This window comes from Heteronotia binoei, chromosome 7 (genome assembly GCF_032191835.1).
Source record: "Heteronotia binoei isolate CCM8104 ecotype False Entrance Well chromosome 7, APGP_CSIRO_Hbin_v1, whole genome shotgun sequence".
Taxonomy (NCBI): domain Eukaryota; kingdom Metazoa; phylum Chordata; class Lepidosauria; order Squamata; family Gekkonidae; genus Heteronotia; species Heteronotia binoei.
In genome coordinates, this window is record NC_083229.1 from 46,173,432 (window position 1) to 46,195,200 (window position 21,769).

Below are 21,769 nucleotides of genomic sequence, written 5' to 3' on the forward strand. Positions count from 1 at the left end.
TATTTCTGTGTGAGACAATATTACATAAACATGGTTCCTTCATGTGTGTTCCTGGGTGTCTATGCACATACAAAGGACATGACCAAGCATATAGGCAAACTGGGCAGTCATCTAGAGCACCAAGTTTTCAGGCCCACCAAATCAGATGGAGGTGAATTTCTGTGTTTGCTCATTTCAAATGCTAAGTAAACATGCATTCTGATATTGAATGTGGCTAGGGATAGGGAAACTAAATGCAAGGTTTGCCTAGGACACAAAAAATCCTTCCTTTATGGATAAAGGGCCTTTGTCATCGTCTTTTCCAGGTCACCAGAGAACCTATTGTAAATATTTGGGTTTTTTCTTTCTTTACTAAAATATGCACAGGGAGCATGCCTCTGAATACCAGACAAGCCCCAGGAAGGCCATCACCTTTATATCCTGCTAGTGATTTCCCAGAAGCAACCCACTGGAAACAAACTGCTGGACTCGATGGATGTTGGTTTATGTTCTTATGAATCCAGTCCCTTGGGTGACTAAACAAGTGCTATAATCTCTTTATCCAGTTTTTTAAAACAACAACATTGCAGGCATTTGAACAGTCAGGATATGATCAAGTAGGGCAGAAATGGGCTTTTAATACATAACGTTATTTTGAATATTTGTCCTGAGTTGTCATTAAAGGAAATGCTTTTCACAGACTTAGCAAAACAGCATGGTAAGTGTTAAAATAGATTTTCTTTTACTTCTTGAAAATCAGAAACAAACCAGAATTTGTACTAATGGAACAGGCCAAGAAAAATATTTTATTGCATTTTTTCCAGTCCTTTCTCAAAGGAACTCAGAGTGGTATACGGTAGTTTAAACTCCCTCCATTTTATTCTCATTAAAGAGCCCCATGACACAGAGTGGTAAAGCTGCAGTACTGCAGTCGGAACCCTCTGCTCACGACCTGAGTTCGATCCCAGTGGAAGCTGGTTCAGGTAGCTGGCTCCAGGTTGACTCAGCCTTCCATGCTTCTGAGGTCGGTAAAATGAGTACTCAGCTTGCTGGGGGGCAAGTGTAGATGACTGGGGAAGGCAATGGCAAACCACCCCGTAAAAAGTCTGCCGAGAAAACATGGTGAAAGCAATGTCACCCCAGAGTCGAAAACGACTGGTGCTTGCACAGGGGACTTCCTTTTTTTATTTTATTCTCACAGCAACCCTGTGAAGTAGGTTAGGAGGAGCAAGAAAATACTAGACCCAAGGTCAGCTGGCACAGGGAACATTTAAATCCAAGTTTCACTGTTCCTAGGCCAGCATTTTAACTACTTCTACACCACATTGGTCCCAACTTTTATTAAATGAAACAAGTTGCTAAAGACAGAAAAAGACAGCTTTGTTTCATCGACACACACAAGCAAAATTAGATTAGCAAGTCAATAAAGTTCCTACAGTTTAGTAGTCTTGACAGTTTCTTTGAGAACTGTATGCTGAACAACTATAAATACATTTACAGAAGCATTACGGAAAATAATTATACATGCCACCAAAATAGTCCCAAATTCAGTGTCCTGTTATTGAAACATGTTTTTAAAGAAAGCTAATTGTTAGCACAGCTGCTTTGGCTCTTTTAATTTCCTATTGTCCTTTATGCTTCTTAAACAGGGCATTCTAAATTGGATCCTTGAAATTGCAACTTAAGACAGATGCTACTGTATGGTGACCAAATGATATCACGGGGGGATGTTAGGATTTCCATACTGTTATCACAAAACCTTTGTGTTTATATATTTGCAAAATGGTTTGATTATCTGAGGATGTAAAAAGATGAGATTCCCAGATTTTAAGTCATCTTCAGAAGGTAAATTACAGGTACATGTAGCCCATTGTAGATCAGGGCCATGCAAGAATAGAAGAGGGGGATTCATCTTTCAAATCCCTCATGGTTTTACTAACTGAAATAACACCCAGTGGTGTTATTAGCACTTTTAAGAAAAACTTTCTCTCCACTCCCTACGTGGTGGTCCTGATGCAAATCAGAGTTGTGCATCACTAATGAAGATCTCTGATGGTTGCCATGTCGGTTTGGGCCCTGTATGAACTATTTCACACAAACAACTGATCAGATTGACCACTGTAAAATGGGCTTTCCTGGGTGGTCAAACTCCTTTCCCCCTCTTTTTGAATGTCATGACAAATTTGATTTAAAAAGCCAATTTAGTAAGTAGGTACTACTGTTCATATGTATCATGAGTATCCAGTTCAGAAAATAGGTATATAGTTGTTAATTTTTGTTCGGTGCCTCTGGGAGATGCATTCAGCAATCCAGACAATATTTCTGCTCTCTTGCTCTTTCAGCTTCACATAGGCATAAAAGACTCCAAAATGGAACTGGTTGTTGAATGCCAGTACATTCATTCTGACCTATTGAAAAATTTACAAGAAATATTATGTAAAATACTGTGGTAGAAACAGGATAACCAGTTAATTGTATATTATGTCTTCAAAAGGGCTTTCAGCCATCAGTAAATGAAACAGACTTTTCTCACTAGGAGCTGTGTTGAAATAGAATCATATCCAGGTTTTGTGGAGACATTTGTAACAGGCAGCAGAAATGTTAATGAAGAGGTTAGGATTTAAACAAAAATTATGAATACTTCTCTAATGGATGCAGTAATGGAAGCTTCAGTAAGTTGCTATGTAGGGAATCTGACCAAATCACAAATGGTTGGGTCTCTATGCTCATGCTTATAGATGGGATCTATAAACATTAAAAAATTGAGCTAGCTTGTTTGAAAGACAGCAAGAAAGCACACTTCTGCTTAATAATGTTTTTCTAAGACAGGGGTAGCCAACAGTAGCTCTCCAGATGTTTTTTGCCTACAACTCCCATCAGCCCCAGCCATTGGCCATTCTGGCTGGGGCTGATGGGATGTAGGCAAAAAACATCTGGAGAGCTACCATTGGCCACCCCTGTTCTAAGACATCAGTGTGAATAGTGCTCCCTCCTGAAAGTTCATCCGGTTCTGAGAAAAACCACAGGCTGCATTCACACGTTGTTGTATATTGTGCTGCCATTGTGCTATAGCAAACATTCATGACTAGATTTCCCTTTGTTTAGACAAAGCAGTCCAGGAGGGAGTGATTGTGCAGTTGTAGCCATAGTGATAACTGATCTTCAAAAGAGAGAATGAATATCTTACCTCCTGTTCAAAAAAAGCATCTTCTAAGGTTTTTTCACCAGTTCCACCTCCAACCCCTTCAAAGCAAGCTCTGTATTCCTGGAAGTACAACCACCAATGGTTTTTGTTTACCTTACATACTGTTTCTTTTTAGACTTTTGTAAATAGGTCTTTTAGATGTGCACAAGAACAAAAGAGCAGTTGCACTGCATCCAGGGCTGGACCTAGGCTGTCTGGCACCCTAGATAAGACTATCTTCTGGCACCCCCTCCCCTGCACTAATAACGTCAGTGAGTCACATGGAGGCTCGGAAAGCTGGCACCCTAGTAAATCGCCTAGTTTGCCTAGTGGTAGGGCTGGCCCTGACTGGGTCAGACCAAAGGTCCATCTGTTCCAGCATCTTGTTGGCCACAGTCACCAGAGTCATGATCTAGAAAATGCTACAAGCAAAATGCAGAGTCTCAAGGCTCCCTCTGGTTTTACTCCCTTGCACAACAGGTATTGAGAGCTACACTATCTCTAAACATGAAGGTTCTGTTTAGCTATCCTGGCTACTAGCCACTGATAGATCTATCTTTCATGATTTGGTCTAATCTTCTTATCAACACAACTCTGGGATGTTCAGCCCATGAATTCAAAGTATGCTTTTTCTTCTTCCCTTCACACAGGGAGAACCCTGTCAGAGTAATGTCATCCTGAGCTGACACAGACTTGTACATTTTCTAAGGATATTCATGGCTAATGATAAACCAATAAATGGACAAGACACTGGGAGATCCATGAGTATGTCTTCTCAGCATCTTTTAAAGCTCAGTCAAAGCTGTATTAGACCATGATTCTTATCAGGACTGTGCCTGGAGAGAAGAGGAAGTTTAATCTTTTCAGCCTTTCAGCATTTTATATATTGAAAAGGAGTTCCCTGTACTGTTATAGGCCTTTAAAGGAAAAAAAAAAAAAGACAAGTCCTTTGTACTTTCAAAAGGCTAATTATAGCATGGGACCCTAGTTGTAATGAACAAAATGTTCTGAAGATGGAAGGGTTAAAACCTTTCAACCCTTCCCACACATCTCTGATTTCAGTTGGGGCCTGAGCAGCTGTAATTCATCTTTCAAGAACCAACAGAGATATGTTAATGTTATCACATCTAGTTTTACTCAGTAGATACAAGGGCATTAAAGTGTTTAAAAATAACAGGGTTATCTGTGGGTGTCTCTTTATTTCATATAGGGATGTTGTAGTTTTTTAAAAAAGGTAAGTAGAGAATTTCAGGGAAATGTAACCTCCTGTTTTATAGTTTTCTTTCCAGGCAGCATAAATTCAGTTTTCTGGGATGCTACAGGTCCAGAGCCTTTCAAATGTCACTTGCTTAGTCTCCCTAAATCAGCCTGACCCTAACAGATGTGTTCAAAGTGTCCTTGAGTTGGCAGTGTGTTTCTAGGAGCATTGCAATTGTATATGGCCCATCTGCCTGCCTTTAGAGAACCAATGACATGTCACTACAGAAGGAAGAAGTGCACAATCATAGGAGCACATTCCTACTTGGCGTAGGGCCTGACAGTAAGAAGGAATGTATGTCTCCTCAACAAGAATGAAAGAAGAGGCAAAGGCTTTCAGTCAATAGACCCCATAGTGGTTCTGGGCCTTGGCAGTTGACCTGCCCACACTCTCTGGGTAATGATTGTATTGCAGCAGAGAGATGTGGCCTACACAGAACTGAACAGCTGCTCCTTCCCTAGCACTGCATTTCCCTTAGTGAGGCACAGGGAGAATCAGGACTGTGTTTGCTTTTACTCTGTTTAAAACAGGCTGAACAAACACCCAATGTTCTTTTCCTTGGCAGAATGTGCTGTGGAATGTTGTAGACAAAGTATGCTTTTTGTTGTTGTTGTTAGGAGCTATTTTGTATTTACGTACACCATAGTAGTCCGCCACGCCCTTGACTTGCTCATAATCCTCTGCATTGGCGAGCAGAAGTAAGCCTTCTGGATACAGCTTCCCACATTTCGGATACAGCTTCTGCCTGTCCTCTTTGCTTAGTTCGGTGCCAAATGAATTAATTGTGATGATGAAGGCACGCCTGTCTGCTTCAAACTTAACTCATAAAACAAACAACAGGTCCCATCATTTTTTAAAAAAAGTAATGCATATCAGTATTCTCTTAAACACAACCCATAATCCCACTGAAATTCTAGACAGCAAGTCACATTTCTAGTCACATATCATAGCAGGTAGCCAGCAGTTTGTAAAGGATACACTACTCCGGAACCATGCACAAGTTGACCAAGCACATTTTCAACCCAAGTGGGAAACTGCTTATTTCAAGAACATATCAGGGATAAACTGGACAACAGTAACATAGGTACAGCGGTGACCTGTCTGGGCAAACAATTTGACATTCCCATGCATGTTTCCTTGCCTCTGAGTCACACACCTGGTATCATAGCCTTGATGCAATTACAGGGCTAAAGAAACCCAGGGAATACACAATCCAGGCCCAGAATTAAAGTCAGTTAGTTCTTTGCAAGAATGGCATATTTTTACATGAAGCTATCTTATATTATACTGTATTTGGGAATGGGCTGTGGCTCATTGGTAGAGTAGCTAGAGTAGGGTAGCTGCTTTGCATGCAGAAAGCTCCAGGTTCAACCCCCAGAATCTCCAGTTAAAATGATCCAGGAGTAGGTAATATGAAAGACCTCAGCTGAGACCCCAGAAAGCTGCTGCCAGTCATAGTACACAATACTGAACTTCCATCAAGATGGATAGCCATGTTAGTCTGCCTGTAGCAATAGAAAAGTGCAAGAGTCTAGTAGCACCTTAAAGACTAAGAAAATTCCATCAGTCGAGACTTGATAAGATTTAATGTGTTCATGCATTAATCTGCGTAGCTCAGTACTGTCTACTCTGACTAACATTAGCTCTCAGGCACAGAAGGATTTTTCCAAGCAGTTGCTACCTAAGGTTCTATATCTGAAGACTCCAGGGATTGAACATTCTTCTTGCAAAGCATGTGCTGTGTCACTGAATCAGTCCCTTCAGGTTGGCTTCCAGACTATTAGTAGCAATAGGGTTAAAACTGTGAAAAACATAACATTTAATCCCAATTTAATTTATTTGTTAATTTCAGAAGCAAATCTGTCACAATTGTCTACTAAGGCCCCCAACAGCCAAGCTCAATGATTTATGATAGTATATTATTTAAAGCTTTTGTTGCCATCTGCATACATTAGCCATTACCACAAGGGGTGGGGACATGCCACTGTGCAAAGTATTGGGTTAGAACTCATGTACCCCAGTTCCTGATAACATATAAAACATGAAACTCCATTTCCATAGACCCTGGTTTTGTCTGCTACTCTCTTAAGGTCTAAGATGAAGGTCTTTCACATCACCAGCTACCTGATCCATTTAGCTAGAGATGAGGACTGAACTTAGGACCTTGCAATATAGATGTTCTGAGTCTCAGCCTGACCCCAGACATTATCTACTCTTGAATATGTTTGATGTTCTTAAACAAAGGGGCATCCTTAGCAATGTGAAAGAAGGGACTTGAGCAACATGAATTCTGCCAGTTTACAAGTTCAAGAGCCCTTATTTGGATGGCCCAGGCTAGCCTCATCTCATCACATCTTGGAAGCTAAACACAGTTGGTTCTGGCTAGTACTGGTAGGGGAGACCACCAAGGAAGTCCAGGGTTGCTACACAGATGCAGGCAATGGCATTCCACCTCTGATCATCGAGTGCCTTAAAAACCCTACAGGGTCACCATAGGTCAGTTAGAATGTTATGGCACTTTCCACCATGTTCAAGAAAACAATAGAGGACTGCTGGCTGAGCCCCTAAAGGGCTGTGGTGAGAGCTGCTGCAACTATTCCAATTTGCAATGGCTAAAGGCTAAACAGGACACCAATACTTTTGTTAACTGTCCTTTTTAAAAATCTATTTAGTAGTTATTTATTTCTGAGATTTCTATCCTGCACATCTTGCCAAGGCACGCTCAGGATGGGTTATAACATTTTAAACTCTCAATATGATATTAGACTTCTGTGAAATCTTTACCACAGAACCTTATTTTTGCCATCTTTTGATCTGGGTTACGCCAGGTACAAATATGAAACACGATGTCCAAATAACAACAAAATGTTAACTGTTATGATATACCAATTATCAAATACTGTCAAACTTGAAATTATTATATGTCAAATACCAATAAAGAATACTATGCATGCATTCAGAGAATATCCAGTGAGTATCCTATAGCACAGTTTTTGTTCCACTTTTTTTTTTGTAAACTGTTTCTTAATCTCTTATTCCTCTGTTTTCCTTACCTCTAAAAGGGGGCACATTATATCCGCTGTAGTACCACCTAGATTTCTGCAGAATGTATAGAATGCCTCAAGGTAAGACTAAAGAATGAAACAGAGCATATGAAACATTACATTCAAGTCATCTCTGAATTATCAAGCAAAAAGCATTGAAGTTAAAACTGTCAAAGGAAATATTAACGGAGTACTTCTAGTAATTGCTTTGTGTACTTTGCCATTTGCTTACAATAAAAACATTCATTAATGGACACTTAATATGAAAGATGCTATCTACATCTTATGACTGAAAGATGATGCTAGAATTATTATTCGGTGGGGGGGGGGCGAACAGCCTAATTTTCCAAGTGGAACATGGATAGCAAACAGAAAGTCAGCAATGGTGTGGAAGATGTTACAAAGAGAGACCAATTTTTTTTTAAAAGATCCACTACAAAAAAAGTAACCAGACCCATTAGGGTGGGCAAGGACCATTCACAATCGTTGATAGGCCAGAAGATTGCCTTGAAGTCTAATCTAGGAAACAGAAGGATGAAATAAGATAAGCAAATCCAATCAGAAAGTTACAAAGGTATTAACTAACTAGTATTAAACTAAACTAGTTAGTTTAATACTAGTTAGCATCTCTAAGGGGTGGGACATGCAAGATGCTGGCACTTATAATAAGTGAAAAATCTGAAGTCTTTGTTAAGAATGGAAGAGTTACTATTGTCATTTGGATCCCCCTCATTATATTGTTTAAGAATATCAGCTCAATGGATGCACACTTCAAGCATGTGATAAAGTGAGCTTTAGCTCACAAAAGTGTACTCTAGAATAAAGTCTTTGAGATAAGAAGGTGCCACTAAACTCCCATTTTGTTTGGCAGACAAACATGTTGACCTTCCTGGAATTATATTTTTTTCAAAAGGTGCCTTTGACCATTATTGAAGAAGTACATGCAGCCACTTGCACAGTCATTTCCATGATCAGCTGGCAGCACTTTTCAATAATAACTGAGGTCACACTTTGGAAATAATGCCCTGACTGTGTGTTTTCCTGCATGATCAGGTGCACAGGCTTGCAATATACAGTGCCAGCTTATGCCTCTGACCACTACCCATTTGGGATATGATGGTAAGAATAAAGCATTTGCTCTTTCTATTCCTTCCACATCTAAAGCTATCTAAATTCTATGTTTTGCATCATTTTATCACTGATTGCAGCACTGAATTTCATGGAAGCTTCTAAGAAGTCAAAATGTGAATCATTTGCTTCATGGCATGTCCTGTGGTATGCAAGATCTGCCTTAGTAACAGTGGATGCAATCCACAAACCCACTGACATCAGTGAAAAAAACCCCATGCCCTTTGTTCTAATGGTCAGGAATTGTATCTATTGCATGGTTTTCCTAGCTGATTCCAAGTAACATTTACCTTGTACAGTTTGTTGCGCATGATTTCAATGTTTATTTCATCTAGGTCATTTTCAGACAGGCAGTCTTGGAAAAAAGCAGCTGAAAAGAGACATGTTTAAATGACAGAGTCAAAGCACAGATATGCATAAGAATTTTACATATTGATTCTCAAGATTCTTAGTGGGGATGGGATGCTCTAGAGCCCACCTCTGAAGCTGCTGTTTCCTCCAAGGGAACTGATCTCTGTAGGATTGAGAGTCAACTGTAATTCTGGGAAAACTCAAGGCCACAGCTAGTTCAATGATATTCAGTAGCTCAGGAGCCATATGTGGCTTTTCTTATCATTGTTGCCTCATATGGCACCTGTCCCAGGTTTCTGGAAACATGGGCTTGTAGTTGGTGGGTGGTTTCCACCTTGAAAAAGCTGCCTCTGGAGGAACAGGTGAGCTCTGAGCCTCTCTGAGGTACAACTGGGATGGAAGGAAATGTGGCTGTTTGGGTGATAATAATTGTGAACATGGCTGTCCATGAGTACCACTTCCCTAGCCAAACAGTACTGAATTAGTCCCTGACAGAGTGCCTTAGCAATGCTGTGTCAATGAATTTTTACTTGCTTTGACAGATTTTCTGTTACCGGGGTTTCTATGCCAGGGCTAGTGATTGCTCTGGAAAATCTTCTCCTGCTTGGAGAAGCTGGGATCAGCATGGCTGAGCTCATGAGAATGGTCCTGAAATCACATAAAGTTTTATCTCATAGAGCTACAAGGGGGTATAACTCTAAGCAGTGCCTGAACCAGAAACCAGACCACCTGGGAATCAAGGGTTGTATCCAGGGATCATTTTATAGGGGGGGGGGGGGGGAAGGTGCAGGTATCAGTAGCATATCTCATTTGCATAGGCCCTGGGATCAGTGTTCCCTCTAAGCTGAGTTAGCGTGAGCTAGCTCACAGTTTCTTGGCTTCCAGCTCGCACATTTTTGTCTTAGCTCAGGAAGGATGGCCCCAGAGCAAATTCATTTATCCAGTAGTTCACAACTTTAATACCAGTAGCTCATGAAGTAGAATTTTTGCTCACAGGACTCCATAGCTTAGAGGGAGTATTGCCCAGGATCTGTGTGCAGTGGGGAGAGAACTCCCCACTGCATGCAAACCCTGGCTGGAGGTTCAGGAGCTTTGCTCCTGTGAGTTCCTGCTGAATTCAAGTCCTGGTTATATCCAACCAGCTTTTCTTGAGCAAAAAGGAGGGGGGGGGGTCTTCTTGTTCATAAAAAGTGCTATGCAATGGATCATGATCCCTGCTTGTAAAAATGTCATATAAAAAGAGACTGTAGTAAATACACACATTGATTGAGACTGAGTGTAGATGCAGGCTTGGTCCAACCCACGTGTTTCTTGGGGGAAGAGTGAGTTAAAATGTAACAGACACCAGCTAAATGCCTGGCATCCAAGTCAATAAAAGTTTTGCTTGGGTGGACTTCAGAGGATAGAGCACTGCGTCCTAGCATTACCACCTCATTAACTATCATCTGCTTTCACCTTGATGGGACACCAAGTTCTACAGAAAGGATACACAGAAAAACAAGTGCTGATGTGACAAGAAACTAGGTGTCCTGCAAGTGCATGTACACAATTGGGCAACTGTTAACAAGTTTACCTAAAGGTGTGTCTACCAAGATTGCGTTGAACAGCTCTGCAGGGTTTAGGGCAATGCCAACAGCTTCCAGCTGCTCAAATCGTCCCAAAGGATGGCACTTGAGAGCCAGTTCTTCTACCGGGTGCTGATGCAATGTGCCAGTGATGAGGAGAATCACATTGTCAATCATATAGCTATACCTAGTGAAAGAATGCAGCCTTAAAGAAAAGATTCCTTTCTTTTCCGAGAAAGCCAAGCAACCAAGGATCTTTGGCAAAAAGTTAAGCAAAAAGCAGGACTTGCAAAGGAGGAATTCTTTTCAACAAATACTACATTGAGCAACACCTAACATAACTCAGCATCTGTATATAAGAAGTAACTGAACTCAAATGTAAAATTAAGAATTTATTGACTTCATTTATACTCCATCTTTCTCTTAGTGGTGACAACAAAGCTACTTACATTGTTTGCCTCTCTTCCATTTTATCCTTACAACAACCCTGCAAGGTAGATAATGCTGAGAGTGTGTGTGACTGGCGCAAAGTCACCCAGCAAACTTCCACAGTAGACGGGATTCCAGTCTGGGTCTTCCAAATCCTAGTGCAACCACTGTATCAGACTGGTTCTTGTACAGAGTTAAGCTAGGGTTGCCAAGCCCCAGTTGGGGGCAGGGGATCCCATGATTTGGAGGCCCTCCCACACTTCAGAATCATCAGAAAGGTGGGGGGATGTCTGTAGGGCACTCCATTATACCCTATAAAGACCAATTGCCATAGGGTATAATGGAGAATTGATCTGGGGTGCTCTGGGGGCTGTTTTTGAGGTATCAGCACCACATTTTCCACTTTTGCACCCAGTGCCTTTCCTCAAAACACCCTCCAAGATTCAAGAAGATTGGACTAGGGAGTCCAAGTTTGCGAGCCCCCAAAGAAGGTGCCCCTATTATTCATTATTCCAAATGGAGAGAAGGAATTTAAAAGGAGTGCAGTCCCTTTAAATGTGATGAGCAGAACTCCCTTTGGAGTTCAGTCATGCTTGTCATACCTTTGCTCCCAGCTCCACCCTCAAAGTCTCCTGGCTCTGCCCCTAAAGTCCCCAAATATTTCTTGAGTCAGACCTGGCAACCCTAAGTCAGGCAGATGTCGAGGTAAAAACATTTATTTTCTAGTAGTGTTAGGAATGGAAGTTGTATATGTGGCATTAAAATATTGATGTTCACCATTATGGAAAAGAGAAATGTGTGAATGAAGGAGGGGAACGTATTTGACACATCCCTTAGAGTCACAAGTTTAGCTTTCTAATGTGTGCCCCAATGTTTCGGAGTCCTACACCTTGCTTTTCATGTTTGATATGTAAAGTATGGATTTGCCTCTCAAAGTTCAATAGCCTGAACAGACAAAACTACTGGACAGTCTTCCCTTTCTTACGTGACAATAGCAAACCAAAATGGAAAGTGTGTGTGTGTATCTACTTTAATTTGAAAGCCCAAAACCACTTTATCAATTTATTATTCATTTGAAAGATACTCTGCATTTCCTTGAGCAAGTTTATAGAACACTGGGAATAGCTAATAACATTCAAACACAGTATCAAACAAACATCTTAATATAAAGAAATCAATTATAATTTGATTGTCCAAGAACAAGAAACATTTCCTCAAAGAAAACAAGGATGTTTAATAGTGCAATGGTATCAAAATGCATTAGAAAAGGATGAGATGGATTCAAAGCTTCTGTTCTGCTGAGGGCCAAGTCAGAAGTGATGCTGGGAGTTTCACAAATGGGGCACCCAGCATTTTTTTTATTTAACTGGCAGGAACTCAGAGGCCCAATTCAGGCCAGTTTTTACAGGAAAAGTCAATTTTAGGTTTATATATCGGTCTAAAACATCAAATACTTAAAAATAGTCTATATATATTTCATATACTTATATACTCCTCACTTCTCCAAGTAGCAAGGAGTACCAGCAGCAGTGCTCACTTGGGTTGGTTTCTTTGGTAGGGTTGCCTAGTCCTCCTTGGACATTGGTGAGGGGAAGGGGTTCGGTTGCTGCATGCAGGTTGGAAAACTCCTGGGGATTTGGGGGTGAAACCTGGGGAGGACCGGGACCTCCGTGGGGTACAGTGCCATAGAATCCATCCTCCAAATAATCCATTTTCTCCAAGGGAACTGTAGTCTGGAGATAAACTGTAATTCCAGGGCATGAAAAACAGCTCTTCTTACATAGATTTTCTCAACCTATGCTGTGCTTATTAGATACTTCTTGGTATGGACTGCTAGCAATTTACCCTGTGTAGTCCACTTTAAGTCTTAACAAGAAAGGTGGACAATGAATATAAACACATACATACATCTGAAATAAGCTTATATCTACAAAGAAAGCACTTGATTCTCAGTAGAAGAAACATATTTTTACCATCTACGGGCACATTTCCATGTATGAGAAAAGTAATGGGATTTCCTCCTTCATCCAATATTAAGTCTTCTTGTAGCCTTACATGGAATCACTTTACCAGGTTTTCCTCAAGACATAGATAGTAACTAATTTACTTACGTAATATAGTTTAGGAATGTGGAAAGTGGCTCAAACGCATGGTTTCTGAAGTATGTGAATTCTGTGAGTAGTTTGGCTTTTAGTTTGTCATCAATGATTGATACTGTGAGGGGACCAGTTTCATTAGCCAAGAAATTTCCATAGTCTGTAGTCTGTAGGTGTAATTTCAGGTCTAGAAGACATGGAAAAAGATCATTGAAACAAAGAAACATGAAGTTAAAGTGGTCTCTTAGTTTTCCTTTTCTTTGTACACTGAAGGTAAAACTGAGTTCTGTTACACTCAGTGTGGAATTACACACTGTGTAATTCCACAGTGATTCCAACCTGACGTTCCCTTTTTTTAAATTGCTGGAGCTGCAATTTTAAGCAGGCAGCTGTAAGTTTCTCCTCATCAGCTATAAACAGACTGTGAGGGCTGATTTTCAGTAGGATAATTTTCTGAGGTAAAAATGTTAAAAAGTCCCTTTATATCACACATTTCTTCTTGAAATCACAGCTCCACTAGCTTCCTTTTGTAAAAGAAAAAAACACCCTGTTCTTAAAGGGATGACAGAACTAAACATAGTTTCAGGAGGCAACCAGGTTGTTTTGCAGTAGAACCACTAGCTATGAGTCCAGTATTCGATGAAGGGAGCTTTGGCTTTTGAAAGCTCATACCCTGGAAATATTGTCTGCCTCAAAGGTGCTGCTGGACTTGAATCTAGCTGTAGAACTGCACATAGCATTCATAACCTATGGATATATGAGAGTCTGGGATCATTGATATTTAATGAGAATATTCTTGCTTTCTTTCCCAGAGACTAAAGGCACCTTAAAAAAACCCCAAATCAAATAACATTTGGGAACACTCTGGCAGTGAAAGAGAAACTTATGCTGTCATTCACTGGCAGAGATTCCAGAGAAGGTTAAAAGGCATTCTTTCGCACATATTCCATTAATGGCTAGCATTTTACCCTTTCCTTGATGAAAATCACATTGCCTGATTGGGTGGCTTTTATAGGGTTTCTGGTAGTTTGTACAGAGAATGTTCAGTGGTGTATATTTCTGTGTGAAATCTGGGAACGGAATTTGGCAAAGAGGAAAGGACAGAGTGGAGTATCAGTTACAGAAGCTTCTCTTTATTCCAAACTCTCTTTAGAAGTCACACTACAAGGGCAGACTCTGAACTATGGGTCATTTAAATGCTTTGAAGCTCTTTTGCACTCTGTCTGGCTATACAAGTTCTCACCAATGTGTACCTGTGCTGCTGCACTTCTTTCTGCTTTAGACTGCACCATGCCAGTATAAACTAAGGAAGTTTTCGGTTAAACAAGATGCAGAAGAAAGACAAACAAAGCTCTGTTGGTAAAACATTGCAAAGGTTTGCACTCTACAAGCTGCAAAGACTAATGTCATGGGCCAGGCACTAGACTCCTTTCTAGCCTTCTTCACAAGGTTCTTGACAGGATAAAATGCTTAACTGGAACAATGTACCACCTTGAGCTCATTAGAGGAATGACATGAAAAAAAATGTTAGCAATGAATTGCTGAGCACATGAACCCAAATACTCAGGTGGTCCCTATCTCCCTTTGGGAATTTTTCAGCACAGTATGGCTGCATTGCCAGTCATTTCAGTCCTAAGAAGCTGGTCACATGGTAACAGTCTCTTGCATGCAGAACATGTGGTAATTGCTACTGGATCACAATACCTGTAGGGCCTAACTACACATTACAAACTGAACAATTTTGCCATGGGGAGGAGTTTGTGGTGGCAGCTTGCAGGGCCCAATTCAGATAAGTACCACTGTACAGGAGAAGGAGGAATCCCACTTTCTCTCCTGTGCTGTTTTTGGTGGCTGAAACAGCCTGGAGGGAGGGGGACGCAGGGGGAAGTTTGCTCTGTAGAGAGCTAGCATGTGCAAGCTAGCATGTGTTTGCTCTGTGGAGAGCTAACATGTGCTAGCATAATAAAGCTGGAAAATATGTGGTTTGTCGTATTCACATAAAATGGTAACTGTTTATTTATTATTTATTACTTTACATTTATATCCCGCCCTCTCCGCAAGCGGACTCATACAAGGTATATCTTTATTTATTTTATTTGATTTGATTTATATCCCACCCTACCCCACCGAAGCGGGCTCAGGGCGGCTTACAACACAGAGGTTCTAACAATGAAATTCGAATTTTAAATACAATAACAAATTACATAATTAAAACATTAAACACATTAAACACATTAAAATCAGTGCATCAATCCAACAGTGTGCTATCTATAAACTTCCTTCAGTATTTTGGTAGTTTTGGTGCCGGTCAGTTATAGGCCAACCGGAAGAGGACTGTCTTACAGGCCCTGCGGAATTGTCCAATATCCCGCAGGGCCCTGACCTCTTCTGGTAACTGGTTCCACCAGCAAGGGGCTGTTATTGAGAAGGCCCTGTCCCTGGTTGACTTCAACCGGGCTTCCTTTGGCCCGGGGATTACGAGCAGATTTTGGGAGCCAGATTGCAGTACTCTCTGGGGAACATATGGTAGCATGTGTCTCTATTAAGTGAGCTTAGAGCACCAAAATTGTAGTGATTGAAACTGAAATTCAGCAACATCCCCTCTGTGTTTTGAAGACTTCTTTTGTTGGAAGGCAAATCAGAACGCGGGCAGCATAACCAAATCAGAAGGAAAGCAATGGACAAAGAACAACCAGACAGGCAGGGAAATAAGCATAGGACAAGTCAAAAGAAATGAAAGACAGAGAAAGCAGGGTAAAGGTACTGTTGAGGAGCTGCTGCCCATCTTGCCAGTAGCCCCCTTCTATAGGTTTGCCAGCTTCCATGTGGGGCCTGGAGATTTCCCACTTTTACAACTGATCTCCAACTGGCAGAGATCAGCTCCCCTGAAGAAAACAGCTGCTTTGAGGGATAGGCTTTGAAGGCCTCTCCCCTCCCCAAACCATCTGGGAGTATGGGGCAGGATGATGTCACTGTGCATGATGTCATTGGTGCAATGACATCATTTGAAAGTGATATCATCACACCAGGGATGTTGCACATTGATGCTCTATTATTTTGGCCAAAACTCTATGATTACTATAAAGTTTTTAGCCATAGTGCTACAGGATCAATGTGCAACATCCCCAGTGTGATAATATCACTTGTGTGATATCATCATGCCAACCACATTAATGTGCAACAGGTCTCTTCAGGGTGTGACTTCTTCTGCCAGCCAGCTGGCCAGCAGCAGATTGGAGCTCTGAAAATTGGAGGATCCAGGGGTCTGGCAACCGTAGGTCAGACTCAGCAGCAACCACTGGACAACTTGCTACCATGCAATTTGCATTATTCACCCATGCATGGTGGTGACTACCAGACAACCTGATGCCATCAAACTCTTCTGGGCCCAGCAGCAGCTTCCATACACCTTATGCAACATGGCTGTGCCCAGCAGTGGCCAACACACAACTCACAAGTGAGTTGCTACTACATGACTTCTGAAACTTGGCCAGACTTTTCCTAGGGAGAAGCTGCTGGGGAAGGGTGTGAAAAGCTGATAGTAAATGTAGCGTAGTGGGTAGAATGTCAGATTAGGATCTGGCAGTCCCAAGTTAAAATCTCCATGCTACCATGGAAGTTTGCTGGGTGACCTTGTGCCAGTCACTCTCAGCCTTATGTACCTTGAAAGGGTGTTGTGAGGATATCATGGAGGAAGGAAGAAGAAGAAGAAGAAGAAGAAGAAGAAGAAGAAGAAGAAGAAGAAGAAGAAGAAGAAGAAGAAGAAGAAGAAGATATTGGATTTATATCCCGCCCTCCACTCCGAAGAGTCTCAGAGCGGCTCACAATCTCCTTTACCTTCCTCCCCCACAACAGACACCCTGTGAGGTGGGTGGGGCTGGAGAGGGCTCTCACAGCAGCTGCCCTTTCAAGGACAACTTCTGCCAGAGCTATGGCTGACCCAAGGCCATTCCAGCAGGTGCAAGTGGAGGAGTGGGGAATCAAACCCAGTTCTCCCAGATAAGAGTCCGCACAATTAACCACTACACCAAACTGGCTCTGGAGAGTGATGTAAGCTGCTTTGGGCCTCTATCAGGGAAAAAAATAAAGCATAAATGAAGTAAATGAGAAATAAAGTTGAAAACTGGTGGGCATATAAAAGAAAAGTTGATTGGTGAGTGGGAAGGAGAGAAAGAAGCAGAGAAAGGGGAGACAATATGGGGGCTGCCAGAAGCAGAAAAAGAGGAAATAGTGGGGGAAATTAAGTAACCAATGGAAATCCTTGAGGATCCCTTACTTGTCATTTTATAATACATTAAAATCTATTAAAACTTTTAACCCCAATATATATCCTAAAACCAGCTTAAAATCCTATTAAACATAGTACAACAGCCAGATTGCCATTGTGTGGGCAACAACAGACAAGAAGGGAAAGGGTATGTATACTGTAGTACAGCTCATTTTAAACACCTGATTGTCCTACTGCAATTATTCTACTAGTGGGGCACACAATATATCCTAAGCCATATTTTATACAGAAAAAAAAACTGAAGAATTATTGTTTTATTATCTTCCATATCCTGCTGAAGTTCCAAGTTTCTGATGAGATGAAGATAGAAATAATTTGCTTTACAAAATATTTTATTCCATTGGTTATAGGTGTAAACTTAAGGAAGCTGTTTTGAGTAGTGACTAGATATAATGGATGGAAGCAGGACTGGAATGAAGCCTGCAGTGGTTTCTTAACTGTAGGTTACTTACTCACTGGCATAAAAACATTTCCACAAATTCAGTCTGTTTGTTCTTAATATAACTTGGACAAAAAATAGCAAGAGACAGTCATGTTACCATGAACCATTAGCTGACATCCACTGTAAGCAGCAAGCACCATAGACGGTACTTTCTATAGGAAACTATAACTACAAAAGAAACACTTTTAAATAGTGTCCTCCTACAAATTTATACATTTCTAGTAACATCTGTAGCCATACAGGCCCCCAATGGTGAAGTTCGTTTCCATGCCAGTATTGTCTCTGCCACATAGCAGAGGGATTCTGGAGCAGGAGGAAATTGGTTATTTTCCTGACATTTGTGATTACTTCTTACACATAATACCAGAATGACATGGGACCCAGCAATATGGGCAAGGCTCCTCAACCACTCAGTAATATATGGATTAAGATCCAGGTGGGTAGCCATGTTGGTCTGAAGTAATATTAGAAGTTAGAGTTCAGTGGCACTTTTAAGACCAACAAAGCCTTACTCTTCAGATAATTTAAAGATGTGTGCATGCACACGAAAACACATACCTTGAATATAGCTTTGTTGGTCTTATAGGTGCCATTGGACTCTAGCATTGTTATGTGGATTAAGTTTACGAATTGTGGAAGATGCTACATGGTCACCTTGTTGCTCTTCAGTCTAGTGTTGGGAAAATAGCTTTGGCATGTCCTGGATCCCAACAGAACATCCAAGGGAGCTCAAAGCCCTGTTTCTGTTCTCTACTGGTAAGAGGGGTTTATAGAATATGGGATAAATCAGGACATTCTGACAAACCAGTTGATGCTGTTGCTTTAACTGTCGACAGACAAATTCCTAAATAGCACCATAACAGTGAAGGCCATCTGTTGCACAGAATCAGGTTTCCAGTTTTTCCTTTGCTATTGCACATCTAAAAACAATAGACCCATTTTCACCAGTTGTACAAGGATGTTAATGACATCAAATGTTCTGTAGTCCAGATCAAACCACCACCACCAAATTTGGAAAGTCATGTTCTAATGCAACTCACCTTCCAGAGTTTCACATTGTGCTAAGTTGACATAGTCAGCATTCTTCAAGATTCCACCTTTGAAGCCTCGGACCAGTCCTTCTAGGTACCCATGATCCACATTGAAGTAAAATTCTGAACAGCCTGGCATAGTGGACAAGGTAGCTTGGATGTTTCTCTTGGCTTGTAGAGTACTGAGCCTGGTACACTTCTGAAGGAGGTGGCAATGAGCAATCACTCGATTTTGTTGGGACTTGCTGTTTCCTGTTTCATTGTTTCCATCAAAGCATAACTGCACTTTGCATAATGCTTACACAACAAACACTTACTGAACACACACAAATCAAATTCTTTCCTATCAGAAAAATCTGGTGCATAGAGCACAAGGACAAAGGAAGAATTGGGTTGGATTTGTTTGGACAGCATCTTTTTAAAAGCAAAAATAATGTTATGCTTTAAGTATGTATTAAGAACTTGTGTGTCTCTCCCTTCCATCCTGGCAGATCACAGTACATTTAAAATAATATAAATGTACAATTGTTGCAAAATATGCAACATATAATACAAAACTGTTAAATAAAGAGCAAGTTAAAATAAGCTAAAAAGCTTTAAAAGTATAACAACAAGAAGAAAGCAAATAATTCTAGGGACAAACACCACTAATTCCATTAGTAACACAATTTTATTTATTTATTTCATTTATGCCCCACTTGGCTCTCCAGTGGGGCCCAAAGTGGCTCCTTTGCTTTGTTTATCCTCCAAAGAATCCAGTGAGGTAGGTTCAAGAGAGTGTGAGTGGCCCAAGGTCACCCAGCAAGCTTCCATGGAAGAGTGGAGAACTGAACTTGGATATCCCAGAACCTAGTCCAACACTCTCTGACTCTCACCAATGAGTCTGAAGCATGAGTAGTTATTTGTTTATTTATTTAATTATATTTATAGCCTGCCCTTCCCATAGAACAGGCTCAGGGTGCATTATACCATTTATAAATGAAAGATACTCTGAAAGAGGATCAAATCCAATATACTGTGAAAGATCAAAAGGCTAGAAAAACAGTCCTCAATTGTGGTACCAGAAAACTTCTTTCATTTTATTTCAGATGGTGGAGGCATAGGAGGCAGGACCTCAGAAGATAACCTTGGTTCCTGGATGAGACCTCATGGAAGAGTTCAACATCACCTTCAGGGTCACAACCAGCAGACAAATGAACTTGTAGCCACACTCATCTAAGGTAGCCCCTTGTAGACCGTGGTGCAATAGTTCAATCTGGACTGGGCATGACTGGGCAGTGAGGCAGCTGTGGGTGAGGTGAATATGGTACAGGAAACCTGGACCTGACTTACAAAAAAATGTAAGTCTCAGCCTGCCAGACCCTGTCAATATAGGAAAACTGGTTATTTTCTTCCAATGTGCTTTGCCTTTCACTTACTTTTGTAAACCAGTATGTCTTTTTAAAAAGTATTAAAGAAAAGCTGTATTTCAGGTAAGAGCCCTGGCAACTAAAGGGAAGCCTCCAAGTTCAGAGGAAGTATACCTAAGACAGAGATGCTGAACTCTTTTGTTATGAGAGCCAGATCTGACAAAATGGGGCCAGGCCATGCGTTTCATAAAATGTAATGCCAAGTAGTGGAGATATAAACTTTATAAAGGACACAGACAAACACAATTAAAGATTTTTTAAAACTTAAAATACAAACATGCTTACAACTCTTGCAATATGTTGTTTAAAATGGAAAGGTGGGGGAATAGTGGGATTTAGCAATGCAATTTCTAAAATAAAACATCAAGAAAAAGCACAAGGATCACAGCAGAAACTAAAAATATAAAATGCTCTGGGCCTAGGAAAACATGAAATGACTGGGCATTGCAAGCTTCTCCCCCTCCTCCTCCCCCAGTCTACTCAGATTGGCAATGGCACTCCAGTGTAATATCCCCCTTTGGCTATGGGTTCCCAGGTTATCCTAATCACTAGGCAGCAGTTCGCAGGTCCATTCAGCAGAGACAAGCTGGCTAAAAGCATCAACCCTTTATTTGCAAGTACACAACTCCAGAAGGCAGCAGCTTCAGCTGGCCATAGGAACACTGGAAAGTGAAACTGAGCTCCACTCCATAAATTGCAGCACAGTCAAAGTTGAAAGAAAAGCTTGGAATGGATTTTCCATTAAGGTCTCTTTGGCCCAGATAGACTATCTATCTATCTGGACACAGAGACTTTAACCCATTCCACATTTTCTTTGCAGCTTTGCAAGGCCAGAAAAGCTTCCTACTGCAGTTGGCAAAGACAAGGCAAAAGGAGCTGAGAACTTTGGCAGCCTCAGAACTTCAAAGGGTGAGAACAGGAGTGGGAAGAAAAGAACCACGGGCCTGTAGGCTGGACATTTGGTACCCCTGACCTAAGAGAACCGAGTTCAGGGGACAATAAGAAATAGTTATGTTATGTTCAGTGCACCCACTGAGCCCGTCTTAAGTACAGCCCTGCCCAGTTTCCAAAAGCATTTGATTCTCAGCTAAAGGAACTATAAATCTGAGTTCATCAGGCTTCTCTAGCAAAGTGATCTGAATGTTTTTACTTTCATTTTCTTGAGATGAGGCTCATGAGCAAAGAATCTAGGCATGGATCAATACGTTTATGGCCTTTTCTTTGATGAAGTGTCTCTTGCTTCCTGATATTCTGAAGAGTTCAGGGTCATTATCTGAACCAACTAGACATCACAATTTGAAAAATGCAGTCATATTTCATTCATGATTAGAAAAATGTATTTGGAAATTTCAAAGTAGCCCACACGCTTTAGCTAAATTAGTGCTTAATTAGCAGACAACATTGTGGAATGAGCATTTCTATGGAGGAGGTGTGGGATCCTCATAAAAGGCTTTCCTCCTGACCTATGTGCATTCATTAGCATGTCTCGTGCCCACACTGGATTCCTCCAAAAACAGTATTCCTCTTGCTTTTTCATGAGTATTTATTCTAAATCCAGTGTCATC

At 41.0% G+C, this 21,769-nt stretch overlaps 1 protein-coding gene across 1 annotated transcript; it reads right to left on the reverse strand.

Moving 5' to 3' along the window:
- Nucleotides 1-1,654: 1,654 nt before the first annotated feature.
- ATP6V0D2 (ATPase H+ transporting V0 subunit d2) lies at nt 1,655-18,993 on the reverse strand. Its single transcript, XM_060242947.1, has 8 exons — nt 18,805-18,993; nt 13,050-13,221; nt 10,518-10,696; nt 8,884-8,963; nt 7,475-7,552; nt 5,061-5,237; nt 3,167-3,244; nt 1,655-2,387 (listed from the first exon to the last, which is right to left on the reverse strand). Exons 1-8 carry the CDS (start codon nt 18,932-18,934, stop codon nt 2,226-2,228), a joined length of 1,056 nt encoding a protein of 351 aa, XP_060098930.1. The 5' UTR covers nt 18,935-18,993; the 3' UTR covers nt 1,655-2,225.
- Between the last annotated feature and the right edge of the window lie 2,776 nt (nt 18,994-21,769).

Bases quoted from the DNA above. Each gene is read 5' to 3' on its own strand.
- ATP6V0D2 (XM_060242947.1), bottom strand. From the start codon at position 18,934: ATGCCAGGCTGTTCAGAATTTTACTTCAATGTGGATCATGGGTACCTA. The intron at 3,245-5,060 runs GTACGTAAATAC...TTGTACTTCCAG, and splicing joins GCGTGGCGGACTACTATGGT to GAATACAGAGCTTGCTTTGA. The intron at 2,388-3,166 runs GTAAGATATTCA...ATTTTTCAATAG, and splicing joins ATGCTTTTTTTGAACAGGAG to GTCAGAATGAATGTACTGGC.